This window comes from Sycon ciliatum, chromosome 2 (assembly GCF_964019385.1).
Source record: "Sycon ciliatum chromosome 2, ocSycCili1.1, whole genome shotgun sequence".
NCBI lineage: Eukaryota > Metazoa > Porifera > Calcarea > Leucosolenida > Sycettidae > Sycon > Sycon ciliatum.
Window position 1 is genome coordinate 31,407,825 of NC_088644.1, and position 15,935 is coordinate 31,423,759.

The 15,935-nt window shown below is 46.8% G+C and overlaps 1 protein-coding gene across 1 annotated transcript in view; it reads left to right on the top strand.

The window, feature by feature from the left end:
* The window catches only part of LOC135810499 (uncharacterized), a 52,476-nt gene extending 36,828 nt beyond the window's left edge, over positions 1 to 15,648 (top strand). The window contains exons 18-28 of the mRNA XM_065323990.1: positions 21 to 581; positions 822 to 1,100; positions 1,785 to 1,948; positions 2,237 to 2,551; positions 2,905 to 3,121; positions 3,474 to 3,768; positions 3,930 to 4,137; positions 8,432 to 8,552; positions 9,600 to 9,765; positions 10,447 to 15,466; positions 15,636 to 15,648. Of these exons, the coding sequence (XP_065180062.1) occupies positions 21 to 581; positions 822 to 1,100; positions 1,785 to 1,948; positions 2,237 to 2,551; positions 2,905 to 3,121; positions 3,474 to 3,768; positions 3,930 to 4,137; positions 8,432 to 8,552; positions 9,600 to 9,765; positions 10,447 to 15,466; positions 15,636 to 15,648 (7,359 nt within the window). The remainder of the gene's footprint in view (positions 1 to 20; positions 582 to 821; positions 1,101 to 1,784; positions 1,949 to 2,236; positions 2,552 to 2,904; positions 3,122 to 3,473; positions 3,769 to 3,929; positions 4,138 to 8,431; positions 8,553 to 9,599; positions 9,766 to 10,446; positions 15,467 to 15,635) is intronic.
* Positions 15,649 to 15,935: the final 287 nt, after the last annotated feature.

Here is a 15,935-nt window from a genome sequence, read left to right on the forward strand (position 1 = left end):
TCGCATGTGCTTTTTGGCAGGATGTCCGCATTCTGGACTCATCCAGCTGCAGCAACAGCAGTGGTGGTGGCCTGGCATCCTCGATTGGCCAAACTGTGACTATTAACATTCAGCCTGTGAACGATGAACCGAGAATCAGGCATGTGAATGCTTCGCAGTCGTGTGCGAATTTTACAGAGGGTCCGAAGCCTGGCGCGGGACCGGTCATCGTGATACCATCAAATGCTACAGCCATCTATGATCCCGAGTTTGATGGTATTTCAATGATCCTAGTGACTGTATCACGAAACCACCACAAAAACGACGTACTGAGCTTTACTTCACCGTTCATTTACAGTGGCACGGCATCATTGATGTACAACGGAACTGCCGGGCAGCTGATGGCTGTCTTTGATCCTCCACGATCCATACCTGGCGTGGAACATGACTTTGGCGTACTGTTTGACAACGAGGATCGAGGCTTGAACACCGGCAACCGCGTGCTAGATGTCGTGGTGTACGACAGTCACAACGCGAGTTCCAATGCTGTCCAATTCAATGTCTGCATCACTGGATTCAACGACCCACCACAGATATTTGCAGTGAGTGAGATCATGATCAGCAACTGGGATTCTTTCTCTCTCCCCTTCTCTTCTATGACCTCTTTCACAGGTTGTACATTGAGCTTTGTATAACTGTAATGGTCGACTGGGTTTAAGGCACGCCAATTTTTCATTCCTTCGAAAATAGAATTTCTGCGAGTCCATTCCATGGTTTTCGATTGTTCTCTCGTTCTTTTTTACTGCGTTCTCGGATCTTCGTATCCTCTGTTTTTTTTACAGGCCCCTGGTGCATCCTCAATATCCAGAACATACGTCACCAGAAGGTTCGAAGATGGGGTTCCGCTAGCAATTGGCGCTGACGCTACAGTGTCTGACGTAGATGGTCCAGATCCCTCTATTACCTGCATTCTGTCCAACGCCGTGTCTACCGCTGAGGGTCTGGAGTTTCTTTCATTTGACACAGGAACTACTGGTGTAGCTATTGATGTGTTTTCAGGCACGGACGACGTAATCACCTACCGGCTCACGAATAGTTCCAACGTACAAGAGTATGAAAAGGTAACCTAGTACTCTCCCTCTCCTCTGTATTTCCAGGCGCCTTGACACCTGTTAGGTTTTCAAGCTTGATACCGTAGTGTTATGTGATGCACATACGTTTTCTAGTGCGGAAACAAGCCACGTGCCAAGACAGTGTATTATGTTGTTGAGCCTGCCAACAAGATATCACTGATGATACGCATTAACTTTCACAATGGAGCTCTAGGTTCATTATTTTTGGTCATCCAAAAATATGAGACGTTGCTGGATGTTGCTATTTCCCGCATGGTGTGCCCGTGTGCCTGAACGACTTGACACTGCCACGCACTTCCACCGAGGCACCAAGCAGCAGCCAGTGCACGTTTACACCCACACCCAAACACCCCCCCCCCCACGCACACACACGCACACACACACACTCTCTCTCTCTCACACATACACACACACACACACAGACACACACACGCACACACACAGACACACACACACACACACACACACACGTTGGATCAGGGGATGATGTAGGTTGCCCCGAAGTGGTTACATGCACTGCTTGTCCAATAGCTATAGGGAAGCATTCGGTTCTTGTTCTTGTTCCCCGTTTTCTTACAATGCAGTGTCCCGCTGTGTTGAAGTGCTTACTGAACAGAGATCTGACAATGTGTGCACTGTGGTGTTGGAATTCCTTTTTTCACTTGATCACAGGTCCTACGCACGATGACGTACACGAACAATGAAAGAGAGACTTCTGGCCAGCTCACCGTTCTAGTGACCTGCACCGTCTCTGATGGAGTTCTCGAGGATAGCTTCAGAGTCACGATCAATGTGGAGAATGAACCCTCCATTGCCCGCCAGACCCCATCTCAAGGGTTGGTTTCATCCTTCCGGTGATCGTGTTTGCTGTATCTACTATGGAAGCACTGTTTTGATCCTCATTGCTGTCTTGTTACTACTATATTTAGGTTATCTACGCCATATAGGTCATGTCATTCATTAGCTTGATCTCGTGAACAGTCCCCCCACCCCTCACAACTCTAACTAGACCACACATATAATAGTACTTCAAGTACGTACACATGCTGGTAGCTGCTGCAGCGGTGTGTACATGATTGTACACCATACCCCTGTCCACACTGTGCTTTGTCTTCATTCTACAGAGTTCGATCCATTGTAGCTGGATGCACCAGTGTGCTAGGTCAGAACTACACGCTGCAAAGCGGAGATACGGACTTCTTGGGCAGTTTCAGCATTTCAGTTCGGCATCGCAATGGTACACCATGTGCAGTTGCTTGCAACCCGGCAAACAGCATCCAACTCCTGCTACTGTCCAGCTTGCTGGTGGATCTAGGAACTATACAGGGAAATGCAACAGCTACGCTCACCTTCTCTGTTGGTACATCTCCTGTAACATTCAGTCAAGCCGAGGCACTGATGCGCGAGGTGATTGTATGCAGTCAGTTTTCAAGCACCGAGTAAGTGCCATTCTCGGTGAAATCTCAGCTGGCTTTCCACATTGAATTGAGCATACACGCATTCCTGTACGAGGAGCTCTCCTGTGTTGTGACATGGGATTGGGAAAGAAATTCACACATATTGAGGTAGGAGAGGGCATGGCTGCTTTGGTCTCTCCTGACATATTTACACGTACGGCATAAGATATTAGATTGCTTGTTTTAGATCGCGAAGCACAAGCCCGATGATGAAATAATTTATTTCATCAGGTTCTGGGGATCAACAGTGGGTCGGTGAGTGGTGCTGGTGGGTGATATTGTACACAGGTTGCCATTATGTTTTGTAATTCTGTCTGTTTGCACGTTTGTCCCAGGCTCGTGACCATCAAATCTGACGTAAGTGATTGGCCATTCGGCAGAGCCAGTGCTTCCGTCTACTCCGATCTGACGCTGGGAATTGTCACCAGGCGGCCTACTCTACATCTCAATGCCAGTATGTGTCCTATGGGCAACATCACCGAGGCGTATTTACCAATCAACGATTCCAGTCCACAGCCTACAGATGTTGATAGCATCCTCCAGCAGCTCTCGGTGAGACAGACTTTTCAGCCGTCGACTTGTGCTTGATCATTCTCTTAGGCTATGCCGGGTAGGCTGGGTTGATGATGGGGTAGAATTTGGTCAAGGTCCACATTACTATGGTTTGACTTGCAGCCAGCCCTGTTTGTAGTTACAGTGCATGGAGTTAATCTTAGCAGGAATGCCAGCCACATAGCATCATTGTGAGTCTTTGTTGCTTCGAGTGCATCACACCGAACTTTCACCTTTTTTTTACACCGAACAGTTTTTCACTCCCAACGTCGTACTCTTGCGGTTTCATGGTATGGCAGTTGTACTGTGTGGGATACTCAGGCAGTGTCTTTTCAACTCATTCTGTTTGCAGATAAGCAATGGTAACGCCGAGAGTGAGAGTGCTGTGACCATCCTGTCCGTAGTACTTGTTCCAGCTGATCTCGCTGCAATCCTACAGTACAGACTCACTCCGACGGCTGCTTGGCAGAATGTATCAGCTAATCTGAATGGTAGTGTCGAGCCAGGTGTCGGAATGCCCATTTTTGCTGGCCAGCAGATACGTGTTCTTCCCTTACCCAGCGTCCAGAAGGTGTCCGGCTGCTTAGAGTATACCGTTGCGGCATTTGACAACACCACATTAAGCACAGCTGGCTTGCCCTTGGACAGTAAGTGGAAGTCACGGCATCACTCAATGCATACCTTTGGAAGTTGTGTCAGCTGTGCGTGGTATTATCCATAGAGAAGGTCCTAGTTTTGTCCTAGAAAATACAATCCAGAGGCTATACGATAATTTGAATTGCTTGTTTTGGTGCATTATCTGTTTCAGAGTTTCCTTACAGCTCAGAACACCTCACCTGCTCAGTTTGCTTTGAGTACCGGAATCGCCGGCCAGTCATACATGAATCAGTGCTCCTCCTTCCAATCATTCTTGAAGATGCCGGTCAGTCTGCTGAAAGCGGGGCGCAACTCATGGTCTCATCGGGCCCAGCAAACATATCTCTGTACAGATTTTCACAGGCTGCAGACTCGCCAAGGTACAGTCGAGATTTGAGCCCCCCCCCCCCCCCCCCACCACTTACCTTCATGCTACACAAAGTGACAGTTCACAAGTGCAGATTGGTCTTTGGAGAAAACAGTCCCGACCGTCTACTCAGTGCTTATGTAACTTCACTACAGTCCATTCACAAAAAGATGGGCCCTGGCTCTGGCGAGCTCCCGTATTTGGCAATTTTTCAAGATGTTATCGTACACAGTGCAGTGCTGCGATATTTGAAATTTGAAAAAGGGTCCAAAAAGGGTACCTGAACTGGGGTTCGAACCGCAAAATGCACCGTTGCAGGCAGGGTCAGGATTTTTATGGTTTTATGACTGATCAGTCAAGTGCAAAACATCACATGTAGTACTGTCAGATGATTTTCGTTCACAATTTGGACCGTGCCTCTCCAGACATCTACCACCCTGCCAATCTTTCAACGCATACTTAGGTAACACAAGGGTATTCTACCTAGTCGCTATACATGTACTCCAACATGTACATGTGCCAGCAAAACGCTAACATCTTTGCGGCCTGTGCTAACAATCAGAAAGGCTCCGCATTTTCAGATTGGTTTCGATGGAAGGGTGAAGTTTCAGACAACGTTCGAAAAGAGGATGATAAGGCAGCAGTACGAATGTTACAGTAATATCGAAAGCAAAGATGGCGTCCTGTGATGAATGATCTTACCTATTTTTTTGTATTTATATCATTATCTCATGGCACATCATGATGACGGCCAATAAAACTGAGACAAGGGTGAAAGCCAACCACAGCAGTAAAACAGATAAAAGAATACAAATAAGAGGCAAAGAAGGCAAAGGAGGAGACAAACCAGCAGGATATACATGAAACCTATAATTGAGCAGAGATTTTAGCAACAAAATTATCCATCGACGTGCTGGTCTTGGCCTGCGTTGGTAATGTTGCCCAAAACACATAGCCAGCAAAGATCGGGGATCTAGTGAATAGGGTGGAGGCAGCGCGTGGGAGACTGAGTGAGTTCCGGGTATTCCGTGTTTCGGAGAACCAATTATAAGACTGCATATGCAAGGGTATTTTATTTAGTAATATTTTATGTATGAGAACACAGAGGTGGTACTTATGTCGAGTGGAAAGGGGACTGATCTTGGCAATTTCGTAAAGACTAGCGGAGGGAAAGCGACGATCTTTGCTAAATAAGATTTTAAGGAGCATGCGGTTATGGGTTTCTAGCTTGTTCAATACAGTAGTAGTTATGCCAGACCAAGCAGTATCACAGTAGTCAAGTAAGGGCAATATATAGCAACGATAAAACAAGCGTTTGCAAGAAAGAGGAAGATGTCTACAGTGGGCTTGAAGAGCCCCAAGGATGGAGCTTGTGCGCTTGCAGACATACTGCACATGGGGTGACCACGACAATTTAGAGTCAATGATAACGCCAAGATGCTTATGCTCTTCAACAATACGAATAGCAACACTTGAAGAAGGAAAACAAAGTGGCAGGGAAGGGGGAGAAGGGGAAATGTACATTGCTGCCGTTTTATCAACGTTTGGCTGCAACTTCCAATCATGCATCCAGGTTATAACTTTCCCAATGCTATCTTGCATGGCTTCGTGCAGGCGTATAGGGCAAGCATTGGAGCAAAGCAGAGCTGTGTCGTCAGCGAAAAGGCTGACACCAGGGGCAATATCGGGGAGGTCATTAATATACAGGAGAAATAGCAGTGGCCCAAGGATTGAACCCTGGGGGACTCCAGAAGTAACGGGTAAAGGCTCCGATAACACAGTTGAGAGGCGTACAAGCTGATGTCGGTTAGAGAGATACGATGAGAGCCAGCCGATAGCCTTGCCATCAATGCGATATACTATTCGCAGCTTAGCTAAGAGACCCCTGTGCCAAACAGTGTCGAAGGCCTTTGCGAGATCGAAGAAAACTAAACCAACATGGTTATGGGCGTTCCGGGCGGTGTGGATGTCTTGCACGAGGCGGGTAACCTGGTACCTGGTGGAGTCACCCCGACAAAAGCCCGACTGTGCTGGCGAAAGTGAAATGCGAACATGATCATAAATGATGTCATATACAACACGTTCGCACACTTTTGATAAAGTAGAGAGCAATGAGATAGGGCGATAGTTGCTGGGGGTGGTGCGTGGTCCTCTATTTTTGTAGGTGGCCACGACTACCGCAGTTTTCCACATGGCTGGGAATTTCCCTTCACGAAATGACATATTCAAGATAATTGACACAGGATAGGCAACAGACGGAGCAAGAGCTCTCCAAACTTCGTTGGTAATTCCGTCTTGACCAGGGGACTTGCCAGTTTTCAGATTACAGAGATATTTCCTCACTTGGGCTGTACCAGTCGACAATGATAGGAGGGACGTAGGTATTGAGGGTGAAGGGGTGAGTGGTGGTATAGGCCACGTAGGGTCGTCAGGAAGTCCAAACGACGTAAACTGCGTGTTCAATATGTCTGCTATGTCTGCGGGATCTGTTGCTACCGTGCCGTCTGAAGCTGTCATTGATCGGATCGGCTCCCGACTACAGTTCTTACGGAGATGGCGGAGAAATTGATGGAGACTAGGGCGATCATGGGAAGACAGGGTGGCATGAACCGACTGTACATACTGACGATGGAGGGTACGTGACAAACACTTCACTTCGTTACGCTTGCGCTTAAAGGCAATGAAGTTTTCACTGGTTGGATACTTCCTATAAATGCTATACAAATCTCGCTTCAGTTTCACAGCACACTTGAGGTCCGGAGTGATCCAGGGTCGGGATGCATCCCGCATAGTAGGACGAGGCCTAATGTAGTCTCCTGTCCGCGGAATAACTTTGTAAGGCAACAGATGACGATGGAATGCTGACTGTAGTAAAGCATCAAACAGGACAATGGCATCATCAACATCAGAATGCCGATGAAGTAATGACCAGTCCAACCTAGACAAGTCTTCATTCACAACCTGCCAGACACGGGTAGGCACTTGTTTATACCTGTACTGAGCCTGGGGATGGAGGGACGATTTAGCAGTCGCTTGTGGTGTCGAGCACGATGCATAGTTGAGCGTACAAACAACCTGCAGATGATCAGATGTGCCAAGAGGAGCTGCGTGGTCGACTGAGAGGACATGTCGGGGTTTGTTGGTTACCAACAAGTCAAGACATGAGTTGGCACCCGCTGATGAAGTGTATGTTGGGAAACTCACTAGTTGTTGGAGCCCAAGCATTGAGAAAACTGTCTGTAGGTTGGTACCGGCTGTAGAGGTGGAGTCAGAAGAGCACCAATCATTATGTTTGGCATTAAAATCCCCCGTCAGGAAGAAGTCACACTCGTCATAGCAAGAGGACTGTATAGCATCGACCAGCATATCCGAGAAGAAGGACAATTGTTCCGCCGTTTGGGAAGGGGGTCGATACATGCAACATACAAGAATAGGGTTAGGGATGCATTGAGACTTAACTTCCACCCAGGTAGATTCACAGCCCTGACGCTGCAGGTCGGGTCTGTGGAGAATATGTTGAAAAGCATCAGTCCGGACAAGCACGGCGACACCACCATATCCTCTAGTGAAAGAGTGTGCATTTCTGTTCTCGTGTGCTGGTCTGTCTCTTCTGAAACAGGAATAGCCCGGTACATGCACGGAAACAGATGGGCACAGCCAGGTCTCCGTGAGGCAAACAATACTTGGCTTAGTGCTCTCCAGAACAATCGAAAGTTCAGCTAATTTATTGACGAGAGACCGACAATTCATGGTTATCAGCGTTAGGTCGGATTCTGATCTGGGGTAGAATGGGGTAGCATGCAAGTTGAGGGAAGACATAGACAACATGATCATGACGAGGAACTATCACCACCACGTTCAGTCACGTTGGTACCGTCGGCAAAGCGCCACTTACGGACGGTGTGGCTAATTGTTGCCGGCCAAAATCCTGCACTGAGTATTTTGCCTTCATCCGTCGCTAGGACAGTCAGTCGTGCATATTACCATAATGTTGCCGTAACTTTCGAGCAATACCAAATTTTCCATCTCTGCTTATGGTTTCCGGGCTGTATTTATAAAATGTTAGGGGCACATTGTTGGCTCAACATCCGAGCTCTAAACTGCAGTGGAAGAATGTCATATTTGCGGATGGAGACATTTCCAGTACCAGTCTACTAAACAAGAATCTGTTACTTGCTTCTCTCTCTCTCTCTCTCTCTCTCTCTCTCTCTCTCTCTCTCTCTCTCTCTCTCTCTCTCTCTCTCTCTCTCTCTCTCTCTCTCTCTCTCTCTCTCTCTCTCTCTCTCTCCCCCCCCCCCCCTTCGCAGTCCAGTACCAACACCTGTTGCAAACCTTCTGGCGAATATCAGTTCTGATGATGACGATGATGGTGGTCGCTTGGCCATTGCGCTGCGCAATGCTGTAACAAACAATGTCGGAGTATTCCAGGTGTGTTCAGCAAAGCATTGATTTTGATGCAAGTGGCATGTGCATGTATGATGTACACACACACGTATAATGTACACACACAACACACACACAACACACACACACACACACACACACACACACACACACACACACACACACAACACACACACACACACACACACACACACACACATACACACAACACACACACACACACAACACACACGCACACACACACACACACACACACACACACACACACACACACACAACACACAACACACACACACATACACACACACACACACACAACACACATGCACACACACACACACACACACACACACACACACACACACACACACACACACACACACACACACACAACACACACGCACACACACACACACACACACACACACACACACACACACACACACACAAATACTCACACGTGCACAAGCGAAAAAAACAACACTTGCATGCATACGCACATGCGCATATGCACGCATCCTGGATATCTGGCTCGCCGCCACTGAAATGTGGGGACTTCATGTCCCATTTAGAGCTAACAGCCATTATTCTTCCCCTGCCTGCTGTCATCCTTAGCCTTCTTCAGGATATGTATCGTGTAGTTGATTTCATGGGAAACAAAGCAGCTTGCCCAAGGCTATGCAGTCGTACCAATCTCCATTTTTCCAGCCACAGATATTTCTCTTGTGCTATGCATGTGAGCTAGTGCGCATGCGCACACATTACTGTGAAGTGAGATACAATTACGCTCGGCGGAATCCGAACCAGAGTGCATATTTGGCGCCCCTCAACTTGCACAGCCCTTGACCACCCAGGAAGTGGCACGAATGCAGCTGGATGTGCACATGTACAAATACTATGGTGTAATCGAAACTGGTCAGAAAGCATCAGCTTTGCACCTTGGTTCGGATTTCACCCAGCACAACTGTAGATAATGCGAATTTGTCGTTTTCATAGCACTTGTAAAACCTCCATGCCGCGTCAAAAGTTGCTAATTTCTCTTTGTGTAAATTGTTTTGTTTCTTCTGCCAGTATTCAAGCCCCAATGGATCAGTTATCAACAACATTTCTTTTGAACTAGCGCCCAATGAGTTTTTAGTGCTTCGCCCACCTCTTCAAATCCTATTCGACCCAGAACTTCACGCTAATGGAAACGCAACCATTGAAGCATGGGCCTATGACGATTCCAGCTTTCCCGGTAAGGAGTGACCCGTTTGAGTTCATCTAAACGTCTGCAAATCCTGCGTTGTGAGGTCATAGTGAAGTTTATTAGTCACGTTCACACCATCTTCCCAGCAATGCCTTTCATTCAAGTAGATTTGGGGCTGGAGAAATATTGCCGTCACTGTGGGCCACGACACTCTACAATTGAGACTTGACAGACAGGCAGACAGGCGGCTGGATGGTAGGAAAGTGGCACACACACACACACGCACACACAAAACATAGCATGATAGATTAAAAGTATGCATCCAAGTGATGATGTGTTCTTCAGAATAGACAGTATGCATGCAAACATCACCGGTGCTTATCAGTGACATGTCTTGTTCCTGTTGTATGGTTGAGCTTGGTCCCGGGTATAGTTTATGAAACCTACTAGCTGGACCCATTCCTGGCGTTCTGTCATACGGATAATCAAACTACTGCTGTAGTGTAGGCGTGTATGGGGATAGACACACAACTAAGTACCCATACGCACTGCTGCTCAATGAGATTCCATCGCGTGAGTCAAGCTAGCACCGTGCACGGGTGCACACCCCAGTGTTCACAGGTCTCAGGGGGTGCACAGCCTCCGACAGGACACTGACTCGCAATATTACTAGTAAATGCCAATGAGCTGACATTGTATACTTCACTGGCATGTTGGTATTCTCTGCAGCTGGCGACACGGGAAGAGTGATGGTAACAGACTTTGGACCCAGTTCACCGATATCTGCTGGGAGTACAGTCATAACACAAATTGTGGAGCCTGTCAACGATCGCCCTGTCGTCGATTTGAACGGACCATTACTGCTCGGCTTAGACCAAACGGTGGAGTTTGTAGAGGAATCAGTGCAGGCAATCTACCTCACTCCTGATGCACAGATCTTTGATGTGGAGTTCAACACACTAGCAAATCTGACAGTTGTGTTTGACAGTGTATACCCCGGTGAAGATGTTATCAACTTTGTTGCTCCAAACAGCTTGACTGTGGCGACTGATGACGTAAGCACGGGCGGTATGAGGGTTATGCGCACTATCACTGCCCAGCCTGCGTCAGGACCTAATGCACCAAAAGCAGACTACTCGGAATTCCTGAGATCGTTCACATATATCAACACTAATGATGAATTCACAGGAAGTAGAAGAACGGCTAGTGCCACAGCCCATGATGGGAAGAGTCCAAGTCGGCTATCAGCCCTGACTATTAACCTGATCAGCACAAACGATGCTCCAGAATTTGAGCCACCAGCACCGAGGAGCATGAATGCGACTGAGCAAGCATCCCAGGCCACAATTCGGACAACCAATGTCTTCCAATCGAATGTGACCGATGATAATTCGGCATCAGTGTCAGAAGTAACAGTTCGACTGGATGGAATCAGGAATGAAGGTGAACGATTGGCAATAGCCGAGGGATTTGGGCTAGGAAGCTCCTTCAATCTTACTGATTACAATATGACAAGCCATGTCTATAACCTAGCCATCGGTGGTTTGTCGTTCATGGAAACCAGCAATGCCATTCAGCTTATAGAGTACGTCAACATAGCTGATGAGCCGTTGAATGGAGAGCGGACTATCTCTGTTGTCGTCAGAGATAGCATGGCAGGGCCCATCACTCCACTTAATCCATTCGGTGGAACATCTGCACCATTGGAAACATTCCTTTCAACAATTCCAGTCAATGACAATGCACCTGTGTTTACACAAGTGCAATATGACACTTGTGCACCAGAAGGTGCAAGAGGTTTCACTGTCACCAGTAGCATCTCTGCAACAGATGCCGACAGCATCAATCAAGTACAGGACCTGCGATTCTTCTTCATCTGCCCTAATATGTCATTGAATCTCGGCTTGTCGGTCGATGGAATGTTGACCGAGTTGGAGGGTACAGCAGCTCCAGGAAGTGGACCAGGAATGGACACCCAAATGACTGTGTGTGATGTCTTTGGAATTGACAACACAACGGGTGTTGTGACTTCGTGTGACGGCGAACTTTGTGCTGTCCCCCGTTGTCTTCTTCATCCATCCATTACAATTCCAATGGGAGTATCTGATGGAGAATTCAGTGCATATGCAACTCTCAATATCACAGTCGTGGAAGCCAATAATAATGCTCCAAGATTCACTGATAATGCTGGTGTGAGTGTAGATGAAAGCTTCCTTGGTGTCTCTGTGACGACCATCATGGCTGTCGATGATGATGTGTTCCCCCCTAACAATGTGATTGAATACAGCCTCGTGGACACGTTCTCTGGCCTCTTCTCAATTAATATGACTTCGGGAGAAATTTCAACCACTACTGGTCTAGACTATGAGAGTGTCTGTGAATACAACTTGACAGTTGTAGCTACAGATGGTGTTGGAGCTAATACGGATTGTTTCTTTGGTGGAAGATTGACTGCAACTCGCCAGCTGATTGTGACAGTCAATGACGTGAATGAGTTTGCTCCAACTGTCCCAAATGCTGTTACAGAATCATTTGCAGAGGATACACCTGTAGGCACAACTATACTTGCGCTATCTGTTGATGATAAAGACACTGGTTGTCCAACAATTGATAACGATGGAGATGAGCTCAGGTATTCTCTTCAACAGGATTCTCCACCTTTGTTTGATATTGATAACGAGGGCGTCATTACCCTGGTCACTAGTCTGGACTTTGAAACAGCAACTATGCATACAGCCACTGTGTTTGTCAACGACACTGGAACACCACCCCGTAGCTCATCGTTTCCTCTAACTGTGAACGTCACCAATGTCAACGATAATGGCCCTGTTTTTGGTCCAGATTCGTATACTGCTACTGTCAACGAGACAACTGCAATTACAAATGTGTTGGTTTTCATTGCTACTGATGCTGATGGTACACTTAATGATCTGAAATTCAGTCTTCAAGGCGAGCCAACGAGTGTGTCTGTGGATCCAGTTACTGGTGTTCTGTCAATTATTGATACCAACCTGGACTTTGAAACTGATCCTGTCATCACATTCACAGCATTCGTGAACGATTCAATGTTTACTGATACGGCTTCAGTTACATTGAATTTACTGGACTTGAATGATAATGTTCCAATGTTGCGAAACATTATAAACAACACATATACAATCCAGAACAGACCAATTGGTTTGCAGCCCAATGCTATTGTTGTGGATAATGATGCAATTCACCCTATTGATCGACTTACCATTGATCTTCCAGGAACTTCTGCTGTTGCGCAGCGCTTGGCTTCTCCACTTCCATGTGACTGCACAGCCTCACCACTCGGCACATGTCCCGATATCACTGCTCTCAATCTACTGACACTGATGACAGGCCCAGTTCCTGTTGACAATGGTATTGCCACTTTCAATGGACTAGCTAATAAAGTCAGTATGGCTGAAGTACAGGCCAGCCTCGTCGAGGGCTTTGTACTCTCCACTTGCATTAGGATCAACACAACCAAATTTGGCTACCTGATAACTGTCCTGGATAATTCTGGTAATGTTACCTTCGCTGTGGAACCAAGACCAACTGGAGCTATTGCAGTCTCATATACAGTTGATGGCGCGAGGAAAACCTTTGAAGTTGCCCATCCATCTGCCGACTTGTTTGATGGGCTTTGGCACAACTTTGCACTCGAATTGCGATTCCCCCAACTCCGTCTTCACGTCGACAATGTACAACAGACTCCATTCGTACTTCTTCCTTCTCAACGGCCCGATGGTTTACCAAATAACCATAGTGGTCTGATCATTGGTTGCCATAATGCACAGTGCTTCCGAGGACAAGTGCGAGCTCTGGCTTTCAGAGTGGGAATCTCAAACTTGTTGCACTTTGCACATACTCCAGGAGCGTTTGATGGAACATCTTTCTTGTTTGGTGGAATGTTGGGCGATGAGAGACGAGTAGCTGAGGTTCACAAGCCTGGTATTCGTACCAACACAGATAGTTTTGAAATTGATGTTGAATTTGAACTTGCCTTTGAAGAAGGTGCTGAAAGGGAACGTGGTGTGCTTGTTAGCGAGGGACGTGCACTCGATTGGCGGTATGGTCTAATTGCTCAAGCCGCTGCAGTCGGACAGGCAGGATCAAAAGCATTTTTTGAGACTTTTCATCGTGCTTGTGACGGATCATTAAATATACTAGTTGAATCTGGTGGCGTTTTTGACTTTGGTCCATTAGGAGGGAATATCCAAACAGGAAGACATGAAGTCCAAGCTCAGTTTCAGCCTGATGCAATTGTTCTCACTCTGGATGGGACACTATCTATCACGTTAAACCTATCCCTGGCGCAAGTGCCATGCTTTGCCAACCCTGTACCAACTGATGCCAACTCTTTTACCTTTGGTGCTCATTTGGAAAACGATACAGAAGTAACAGATTCCGGCACCCACTTGAATGGTCGAATTTTCAAAGCTCTTGTCAGGGCAGGAACAACTACTGCAGCAGAGAAGGCTTGCCTCCAGGAAGGTTGTGGCGAGTGCAAATGTGGTGGGCGCTGTGACAATCTGCCCGTTTGTGTTGCAGGTGATCCAACACTGGGTTGTAGATTTGACATTAGTAAGTACGGCAAGTGTGGAATTGATGCCACTGATCTATTGCTTCTAGCCGGTTCGGCATGTACTGATGGTGAGCAAATTCTTCAGACAACTGAAACAGGCCCGAACACATCTTTGGATGCTGGAAATACAGATCTTCCATCGGATTTCAGTGAGTTTTCAGTGGCAGCTTACTTTGAAATGGATCCATCTCGAGACGGTGGAGTGATTGTTGTTGTTCCAGGAGTGGTTGCAGTTTCGATTAATAACTCCTATGTTGTTGTATTCATCTGTGTTCCCAATGAAAGAAATATTATATATGTACCACTCGAATTTGTCCTAACATCAGCTGTAAATAACAACATTCCACACCACATAGCAGTGAGTGGAGATGCCAACAGCATTGTTGTGTTTGTGGATGGTGCCAGTCTTGGTACCCAAGCAAGGCCTGCTAATAGTGGAACAAGTATCACTGGGAGAATCTACTTTGGTTTCTGGCCAATGACAACACATCCCCGGTTCGTTGGTACTTTGCGTGCAGTGACTCTAAGTAACAAGACACTGAGTCAGTTTGAGGTCTTGTGTGTGGAAAGCTGCGGTTCCTTCATCACTGTAAATGATCCTGCTTCTGTCTCTCCCAACATCACCAAGATTGGCAATGGCAATGGAATGTTCAACACTGCAATTGATCTTGTTGGCAAGGAATTTGAGGATCGTTATGGTTCTGTCCTTCGGACTGTGCGATACTACAACTTGTTCTCTGAGCCTCAAAAGACATTACCATTTGATCAATCCCTCCGGATTTCTGTTTTTGATAATGGAGGTACATCAGCTGTGGAAACATCCATCTCCACAATAACTGTGCAATCCGCTGGTACGCCTGTTATCCGTGCTGGTGATGGGGAGATCGACAATGTTGTTATTGTTGAAGGTGGAGCTCCAGCACAACTCGTATCTCCTCAAGTTGTAATTCTCTTACCAGTGGTACCTGGTCTTCAAGCCATTGTCATAATCAACAGTATTGAAGGTGGCTGTCCACTAGGAGAGAGTCTATCTTTGGATAACTCCATCAGCAGTACATGTACCAATCTGACTATTGTCAACAGTACTCAGGCAATTCTTATACCAAGTGCACGCAACTCAGGCGGTGATCTTTCGAATACGTTGCGTGCTGTCAGGTATGTCCAAAGTGCCACCAAAATGGGAATAATGCTGACTATGCAAAAAGCAGCAGTTAAAACTACTGTGAACGTCCACCAAACCAGCACAGGCTTGCTTTGCAGCCCCTACTCTTCCTGCTGTTTTGTCATTGTATACTCTGTTGTCTTCTCCCCTTCTGACGAGTAGGTTGTGTACTTAGTAAAAAATAAATTAAAAAAATACTGCTCCGTCTTTCCTTAGAACTTAGGAGTGCCACAATTTTTCCCCTATGTGTATCGACCTTGGGAAGCGGGAATGGACTGTAGAATATCTTAGACCATGGCTGTATCATTGTACGATACCGTAATGCGACAATGCACTGCAGAACCCACTCACAAGTGTACTTCATCATTGTGGTGTAGTTTGCATGCTTTCACATTTTTGTGTCTGGCGAGGATTGATCAATTTGGTGCGAGTGCTGTATCTACGCTGCACAAGCATGACATG